At 38.1% G+C, this 9,390-nt stretch overlaps 4 protein-coding genes across 12 annotated transcripts in view; 3 read left to right on the top strand and 1 right to left on the bottom strand.

Moving 5' to 3' along the window:
* Positions 1-3,273, top strand: part of LOC125801340 (zinc finger protein 239-like) — a 130,278-nt gene extending 127,005 nt beyond the window's left edge. The window contains exons 1-2 of one of the 3 annotated variants that reach the window (XM_049477901.1): positions 108-171; positions 1,346-3,273. In XM_049477901.1, the coding sequence (XP_049333858.1) occupies positions 1,477-2,463 (987 nt within the window). In that variant the 5' untranslated portion in view covers positions 108-171; positions 1,346-1,476 and the 3' untranslated portion in view covers positions 2,464-3,273. Of the gene's footprint in view, positions 1-107; positions 214-1,345 lie in introns of those variants that run through there. The other 2 variants (XM_049477900.1, XM_049477902.1) reach the window with 2 other exon arrangements.
* The window catches only part of LOC125801362 (zinc finger protein 239-like), a 196,717-nt gene that overhangs the window by 90,422 nt on the left and 96,905 nt on the right, over positions 1-9,390 (top strand). The window lies entirely within an intron of this gene.
* Positions 1-9,390, top strand: part of LOC125801241 (zinc finger protein 484-like) — a 356,394-nt gene that overhangs the window by 262,037 nt on the left and 84,967 nt on the right. The window lies entirely within an intron of this gene.
* LOC125801208 (zinc finger protein 484-like) overlaps positions 1-9,390 on the bottom strand; it is a 207,810-nt gene that overhangs the window by 172,494 nt on the left and 25,926 nt on the right. The gene's annotated exons all lie outside the window — the stretch shown is intronic.

Here is a 9,390-nt window from a genome sequence, read left to right as displayed (position 1 = left end):
CCATTCAGCTCCATGCATTGAGGACTCCCTCGCGGGCTCCCTCTAGCGGTGATGGGGTATAATGTGATATAGCGGGGGAGGGGGCGGGGCTCTACATAACCCGGATGAGGCTGAGCTTCCGGGGTCTGTAGCTGGAGAGGAGGAAAAGCAGAATCAGCTGAACTACAGAAGGTACTCTCTCTCACACAAACTCTCACTCACTCTCCCTCAAAGGTAAGTGAGCGCTGGATGTTAATCTACACAGATTTCTCTTCTGAAAACTGTTTATTTGGGTGTAAAGCGCTTCTGTTTATTTACAGTAAGCTTAGATTTACAGATTCTTTCAGCACTAAGGCAGGAGCATTAGCATTAGCAAAATTAGCTTGTAAAATGACCCAGTGTTGTTACCAATACCACACCTAACAGCTGAAGTTAATTATAAAGGAAAGGATTAACCATTACAGACAGCTTGCACATTATCCAACCATTTAGGTTATATACTAACAACTTAACACAAATTTAATGTGTTTAAAACATTCAGGCTGCTAATAGTATTTTATTGTTTGAAATTGCCTAGCTTAGCTTAGTTATCTAGATAGCTTTGGCTAGATTAGCTAAAGGTGGATAACCTTAACTTACCTTCAAAATTAATGTACCCCTCTATCCAGTTGCTGTATTTTAAAAAAAAAAATGTTATTCAATATTTTTGTGGTACATAAAAAGCACCACATATCTTTTTATGTCGAGATTTAAAAAAGTATTAGCAATAGCAAAATGTTTTATGATGTGATTTTTTAATGTGGTAATAGTGTTTAAGTGTTCATCTACAGTGGGAGCTGATGTGTGACATGACTGGCAGAGAGAAAAAGAGAACTGTTTAATAGACAGAACTGGCCCAGAATAGGGGACCAAAGTAGCTGATGATATCTATCTAGCCAATGTTCCCAGTCCTTTTTTTAACCCAAGTATCTAATGTTATCTAGCTAGCCAATGTTCCAGGTGCTTTTTTAACCCAAGTATCTAATGTTAATCAGCTAGCCAATGTTCCCAGTGCTTTTTTAACCAATTATTTGTTATCTAGCTAGCTAATGTTCCCAGTGCTTTTTTTTAACCCAAGTAGCTAATGATAATCAGCTAGCAAGTGTTCCCAGTGCTTTTTTAACCAAGTATCTAATGTTATCTAGCTAGCCAATGATCCCAGTGCATTTTGAACCCAAGTATCTAACGTTATCTAACTAGCCAATATGCCCAGTGCATTTTAACCGAAGTCCCAGTAGTTTTGTATGTATATTGTAACTTAATTAAGGCAGTTCTCTTCAGTTTATTGCCCTGCTTTTATTTAAATATTCTTCTTTGTGTTTTCCAGAAATGAAAAACATTCTCCTGAAATTCATATTTAACTAAGAGCAAAGTTAAACTGCTGAAAGAGGTGAAGCTGAAGCCATCCTGCAGAATCTCCAGAACACACAGACATTGTTTGATACATTTAACAGACAAATGAAGCCAAGTCCCGACATGGAGAAACATCAGCACTCTGTCAAGAGTTTTACTAAACAGAGTGATCTCAAAAATCACCAGCGCATTCACACAGGAGAGAAACCGTATCACTGCTCAGACTGTGGGAAGAGTTTTAATCTACAGAGTACTCTGAAAATACACCAGCGCATTCACACAGGAGAGAAACCGTATTACTGCACAGACTGTGAGAAGAGTTTTAATCGAAAGAGTACTCTCAAAAATCACCAGCGCATTCACACAGGAGAGAAACCATATTACTGCTCGGACTGTGGGAAGAGTTTTACTAATCAGAGTAAACTCAAAAATCATCAGCGCATTCACACAGGAGAGAAACCGTATCACTGCTCAGACTGTGGGTTGAGTTTTACTCAACAGAGTACTCTCAAAAATCACCAGCGCATTCACACAGGAGAGAAACCATATTCCTGCTCAGACTGTGGGAGTAGTTTTACTAAACAGTGCACTCTCAAAAAACACCAGCGCATTCACACAGGAGAGAAACCATATTCCTGCTCAGACTGTAGGAGGAGTTTTTCTGAACAGGGTCATCTCAAAAAACACCAGCGCATTCACACAGGAGAGAAACCGTATTACTGCTCATACTGTGGGAGGAGTTTTACTCAACAGAGTAATTTCAAAATACATCAGCGCATTCACACAGGAGAGAAACCGTATCACTGCTCAGACTGTGGGAAAAGTTTTACTAATCATAGGAATCTCAAACTGCACCAGCACATTCACACAGGAGAGAAACCGTATTACTGCTCATACTGTGGGAGGAGTTTTACTCAACAGAGTAATTTCAAAAAACACCAGCGCATTCACACAGGAGAAAAACTGTATCACTGCTCAGACTGTGGGAAAAGTTTTACTCAACAGGGTCCTCTCAAAAAACACCAGCGCATTCACACAGGAGAGAAAACTATTGCAAATTTGTCCCACAGCAATAAAAAGCGCAAATCATAAATCTTTAGAACAGAACACCTTATTCTACACAAATTTTTCACTTTGTCACTTGGGACACGTTCCACCAGAAACAAACATGAACTGAATTTAACAATGGATTTTACAGGTTCAACAAAATGACTCTTATTCATGGATGATGTTTATAGAATTTAATGTTATGTTTTCTCGTATGTTTGATATTTCAGGACATTCTTCGTGAGACAGAGCTCAGTTTTTAGGGTGGTTACGTTATGAGTTTAGTTCTGAAGAAGGGAAGGTCGTTTGAGCGAGGGCACTGCCAGAGCTTGCACCAGATGTTAGATTAGCATAACTTAGTCTTTAAAATTTAGATGTCGTAGTTTTAATTTATTAATTTATTAATTTAATTTTCTGTAAACATTTCAGTGCTTGTGCTTAGAAGGTTTTGAATGCATTTAATCTCTTTTCTAGTATATACAGACTTTATTATTTCCATTAATTTCTAGTATCTTCGTTTTTGCTCTGTGTTAGTTGCCCAAGATTAGCATAGTGTAGCTTAATGCTATTAACCAACAGGCCCCTCTGTATGAAAGGAGAAACACCACCTGAGGAACTCCAGAGAGTGCTCCCAAAAGTGTGACCCAGAGCCACAGAGAGACGACACTGTGCTAGGTACTGCCGTGTGGACCGGAGGAGCATCCAGACCCGCAGAGAGGCCAACTAAATCCTTTCCAGAGGTTAAATAAAACGCTCCAGCTGTAGTTCCCATACTGAAATCAACCCACTCCAGGCTTGTGTAGCGCAGTAAGGTTGCAGGCTCATTCACTCCCTCTGATGGTGTTCTCATTTGTCTATGGTAGGGCTGTGACGATAATTTTATTACCGCAATACCGCGGTTATGGGACGTCACCGCGGTGATGAGCTCATTACCGTCATTACCGCATTTTTTTATGGCTGTCAAATCTGATTGACTGCGTTTTGAGCGGTAGTAAAATGCTCCATATAAGCACAACTGTGGTGAATTCAGTATTAATATGTCAAGTCCTACACTATAGGGCTGTGCAATATATCAAATATATTTTGATCGCGATAGATATTGGTGTCAAACGATCTCAAAATTCATAATATCGAATATAAAATTTTTTGTCATTTATCTGTGCTGCCGCTGCACTGGCGCGGCGGCGAATGGGTTAAGCAAAACGCGGTGCGTGGTACTCATTGAGGTCAGAACAGCTCTGGAGTCTCCTGCTCACTTCGTCTCCATTGAGGCTGCTGAAGAGAGTGAAGATTAGCAGCACTAATATTGGCTCGGAAATGGAAGCTACAGGGCAGGCTCAGTAAGTTGAGAAAAAAGGAAGAAAAAGACTCAGAACAGAAGAGAATCATCTGCAAGTTTTGCCGGAAAGTGGTGTCTGCACCTCTCGCCAACACATCAAACTAATTCACCCACCTCAAGGTAAACCATAGAGCCATGTAAGGTGTTCCGTGGTCACATTTTGAGAAAGTAAAATATATTAATTCATTGTCTGGCTGCTGGCTGTTCTGCGTGAGCACCGCGGAGAACGCGCGGCATTGCGCCTCAGTCTTGGGAAAAATAGTAAGGTTGGTTGAAGTGTAGTTCAAACAGCAAAGCAATGATATAAAACGATAACCACCATCTTTACTGAAATGTTGTTATCTGACCAAGTCTGAGGTAAAATGCGCTGCGCCTTGTCTCTTTCACAGCACGCGGAACTGAGTTCAGAACCGCTACAAATATAACCATATAAAACTCAGTTCAGATAAATAAACTTCAGATGAGTAAGGACACGTAAAGTGAAACAAAAATGGTCAAACATAAAGGACAGGTTTCTATTATTTTAAAATGGAACTAATGTCTTTTTTTTGGTCGGTTGTCTCTTGCGAGCCGATTTCTTAACGTCACGACATTTTAATCAACATATTATATGACGCGGGTCCCGTCAGGATATCTTGCGGCACAGACAGAACTGAATTGTTATTGGCGGGAACAGGAGTTTAATCAATCCAGAGGATGTGGGAGCACATTAATAAATAGTTAAGAAAATTGTAATAATCACGCAGTGATTCTCATGCACGCAACAAAAAAACCCTAAGCACAAAAAAGGAGCGGAGAATGGACCGACACGCGCACACACACACCGATTTTTTTTTTTGTAATGTGGTAAGAAACGTGACCGCACTATTCAGCGCGGTTTTAATAAATATTTTTTTTAATTTTAAGCACTAAATGTAATTTATTAAATTTATTTAGGACCGCGGGGCAGGTGCGGCAAAACTGTGTATGTGGCGGGCTGATGCGGGATTAAAAGAAGGTTTTTTTTTGCGGAACGGTAACTGGACAAAAAAGAAATGATGTCTGAATTAATTTCCTCCAATCAAATATAATTTAACATGGTTTAAGAATATAAAATAATTTATAAACAAACGAAATATTTAATATTGAGCTAATAGCCCAAGTGCAAAAATACAAAATCTGTAATACTCTGCACTGCACAATTCAAACGAAATAGCCGTAACGCAGCTGCGCTCCTGCCCTGCGATGCAGCCGAAGCCTGGTGTGAGGCAGCAGAAATTCTGGGGTGAAAACTACATAACTACACAACATAAGGAGACATAATGCACTCCAAATATTCAGGAGGGAAGTGAAATAAATGATACTGTACAGATATAATCTGTATCTAGTAGATATTTAATGAGAAATAAGAAGAGTGTGAATAAAAAAAAAAAACAGACGCCTATCACAGACTTCTTGAGCCTTGAGCCCGAACGGCCCGAGGAAAGGGGTGAGAAATATATTTTTTTCGGGGCCGGGGGTCAGTGTAAAATTTTGCTGTGGATTAATTCGTCTTTTTTTTTTTAACGAATATTAGAATATTCGCTACCAATTACTGCCGAATATCCTGAGCTCAAAACCGCTATTCGGGCCAGCCCTAAAATAGATCTATGGATGGAGAAGGGGGAGGCGGACAAGCTCCTCCTTCAAAAAGTCTGCTCGGAAAAAGACAGGTTAGCTGTACAATGACGAATTATACAGGCAGCATATGTTCACTTGTTATGCTGTATTTATGGTTTATGTAGAGGTTGTGTGTAGGCTGTATGGTTTGAAGAATAAAGATCTGTTACCAATAAATTTGTGGTGTTTTTTTTTTTTTTTTTGGGGGGGGGGGGGGGGGGGTGTTTTGGGGTCTCGCGGTTAACCGCAATATCGCGGTGGTGCATCAGTTTTTTACCGCGGTTATAAAAAATCAATACCGCCCCAGCCCTAGTCTATGGTTTAGTCTGATTAAAAATCTGTTAGCATAGAGGGATATTTGGTAGCGTTTTAATACTCAAGTTTTATACTCTCTTATCATTCCCTTATTGAGTATTATATGTTGTTGAAGTTTTTTTATCCTCCAAATTTACTAAGAATATCCAAATCATCAAGTTTCTTAATATTTTTTATCCACTACCAACAATTATGTTTGTGTTGCTTCACCTCTATATTTACTCATCTCTGTGGTTTTATAAACGGCTTTTATATTGCAGATCTGCAATCTCATTGTGTTTTCTCAACATATGTTTGACATGAAACCTATAGGCCTGAGATGATCTTATGTTATTATTTGTTAAATATAGTCCAGTGTGAAATGGATTTGGGTTGAAATGAAACATATTAGGCATTTTCACATTTGAATTTCAGAAAGAAATTGATTTAATGGTTCAGGCTTTAAAGGGTTAGATATACAATTACTTCCAATGGTAGAGTAGCATGTGTGTTTAACGTGTATTCATATGTTTTTTTGTAATTGTGAATGCTTGTGGTTTGTGTTGTTCTGTTTTTTGAAGAGCATAGCCATTGACCAATTACACTTAATTACCAAAATCTACATTTGATTTATTGACCATTTTTTAATCTGTATCTAGTCTAGCTAAATGTCCAAACAAAGTATTTCCTGTTTTACTGACCATTATTATTGATAGCTAGCTTAGCTAAATATCCAAATAAAACATTTGTTGTTTAACTGACCATTATTATTGGAAGCTAGCCTAGCTAAATTTACAAACAAAGCAGTTGCTTTTTTTTACTGACCAATGTAAATGTTTCAGTACTAGTAACAGTGTTTCACGTCTGGTAAATTTGTTTTATTTCTTGCAATTTTTTTTTTTCTAAATGTAAATTGTGTTCTCTTTCAAGCTTTCATTCGGTATCTCAGTATGGGATACGCCCCTCTCGCATATTCTCATGTAGCCCGGCTAAAATATGTAAAACTCCCTAGTTCTTAAATAGCTACACTTATAAATACAATAATAAATAAAATAATATAAATTCATAGTAATGGTTTAAAACGTACTCACAGGCTCAAAATAGTCATTGTGTTTGTGTAAATAGTTTAAAAAGAAAACAAAAGCAGTACAGAGTACATATTTCATGTATTTTCTGTGTTAATGCAAGAAGGTTACCTAAAAGTGATTAAGGGATCTACTGAGGGAGAAGTGCACAGGTGAGGGTGGAGATTGGAACGGGCCCGCCCACGGGACGAGAGAGAACAGCGGAGATGCGGGAGTAGCAGCGCGGGAGAGGCGAGGAGGAAAAAGTTCCTCACAGGTTGAACTAAATTCACTAATAATCAGTATTAATTAAACTAACCGGTAGTTTTAAGGACACTGAAGTCCATACTGAGAGTGTGCTGGTGGATGAAGCTGGGATAATATCTCTATAAGTAAAGTTCTGTTAGCACTGTTAGCTTAGCCAGCTCGGCTAGCTGTGTTTAGCCTCGTGTATTAGCTGCTCTGCGCTAGCCGTGAACTCTCCGCTGCAGCGCCGCTCCGACAGACTGTTCCCCGGACTGACTCGCGCTCTCTCCGCCTCCACTGAACACCAGGACCGCTAACACTGCTAACCAGAGAGCGCTCTGAGTCCCCGCGTGGATCAGAGTTCCTCTGAGGGAAAACGCTCCGTGCTGCAGGACCCCGCGCTCTGCTCCCGCTCATATTCACTGAATCTGAGGTAAATCTGAAACTCTTATTTCTGCTCGTTAGAGTAAAGCGGACATTAAGCTCCGAACCAGGCCTGCACCGTTTAGTTCTGTTCATTTCATCTATAATTCTGTTCTTTATGAATGTATTCTTTAGAGTGGGCCCACATATTTAATTTAAGATGGTATTTTATTCCTGATTAAGGGTTTAAATATATAACTGACAGTGTAGTTCTAAAAGTAAGAAAAAAGGGTTATATTAACCTAAAAGCAATCCTACAGCTAAAGTCTAAGTTACTAATTCTAAAATAAGATCTAATCCTAAAACATAAGCCTGAGGAATAGTAATCATTAAAATAATTGTTTATTTAAGTAATTAATAGTAATTTAAATAATTGGGGTACTGTTTATAATATAACTTTCTTATTTGTGTCTTAAATTTACATATGGGTATTTACACACAATATTTGTACTATTGCATCTAAAAAAGGTACTAAACTGCTCTGTCTTGAAAAGATATAACTCTATTGTTGATTGAAGCCTGCTATTTATTTATTTTTGTTAAAAGTACTAAAAAGGACACTTGATTCTAAGCCTTATTTTGCCCTACCGTTTTGATACACTCAGTAAACTACTGCCTATTTTTATTTACCTGTGTGATAGTCCTTTTATTGTGTTTTATATTTTCTATTATTTTATTTGATTTCTGCAAACATAGAGAAGGGAAAGAACAGATAGAACTCAGGCCCTTATTTCTTCCAATTAAGTGGGGATAGGGTTTACATAAGCAATACCTAAAAATAATTAAAGAAAAGAAATAAACTAAAAAGAAATGTGGAAAAATAGCTAAAACAAACCAGCATTAAAAACTAAAAGGTTAACAAAAAAATAAAGAAACTGAAAACATACCAAAGATCATAAAGATCACCTTGGAGGTGGTTAGAGACTAGAAGGTTAAAATGATTTAGTGACACCAGCGAGCTGTAGTGAATTCCAGCTCGCTGGTGCACTGTAACGAAAAGCAGATTTTCCCAGTTCAGTTAAAACTCTTGATGATCCAGTTACTGGAGTGAGTCTGGTAGGTTGAGTTATTTTGAATACGTTTTTGTGAGATGTACGGTGGCATATGGTGAGGAAGTGCTTTAAAAACAAAAATAAACCAATGTTTCCCGGCGCACAGCAAGAGAAGACCATGCAACTTTTTTTATAGAATGAACAGTGATGTGTACCAGTAATCTTAGCGCCGCATGATACACAAAATCTAGTGGTTTGAGTGTAGTTACTGACACATGTCTGTAAATCACATCCCCATAATCTAGCTTAGAAAAAAACGTTGCTTCCACAATTTTTTTCTTGTGTGCATTGGAAAGCATGATTTATTTCTTTATAGGAAGCCAAGTTTTTGCCTTAGCTTACCCGAAAGCTTGTTAATATGGTGCTTAAAAGTAAATTTGTCATCTAGCCATACGCCAAGGTGCTTATATTCATTAACTCTTTCCACATTAGAACCCTTTAAAGTTGTAGTTTTAAGAGTATAGTTGTAAAGGTGCACGGTGTAGTCCACCTTGGCTGTGGGTGGAGATACAACCTATCTGATACAAATGTTCTAGACAAACCTGCATCAGCTGGTCCTCAAACAACACTAGCCCTGTGGCGTAAGCAATAAAGCAACTTCAGTACTTTATTGGAGACAAAATATGCGTACCTAAAAAAATTAAAATAAAAACATGCGCTGTAACAAATGGAAATCAAAAATTAGTTCACAGAGCGATAGGGTAAAGTTTACATGTGTCTTGTTAATCATTTTATGTACAATATATGTCAAAAGTGATCCGACTGAACCATGTTTCTTTGATATATCTTTGGAACAAGTTCATGTTCTATTCCAAGAATTCAGTAAATATCTTCATTTTTTTCTCTTTTTTGTTTATTAATAAATGATCCATCAGGCTTACACACATGGATCAGACACATGCATTTCACAGCTCAG

This window comes from Astyanax mexicanus, chromosome 4, assembly GCF_023375975.1.
Source record: "Astyanax mexicanus isolate ESR-SI-001 chromosome 4, AstMex3_surface, whole genome shotgun sequence".
Lineage (NCBI taxonomy): Eukaryota > Metazoa > Chordata > Actinopteri > Characiformes > Acestrorhamphidae > Astyanax > Astyanax mexicanus.
This window is presented reverse-complemented; position numbering and strand designations above follow the sequence as displayed.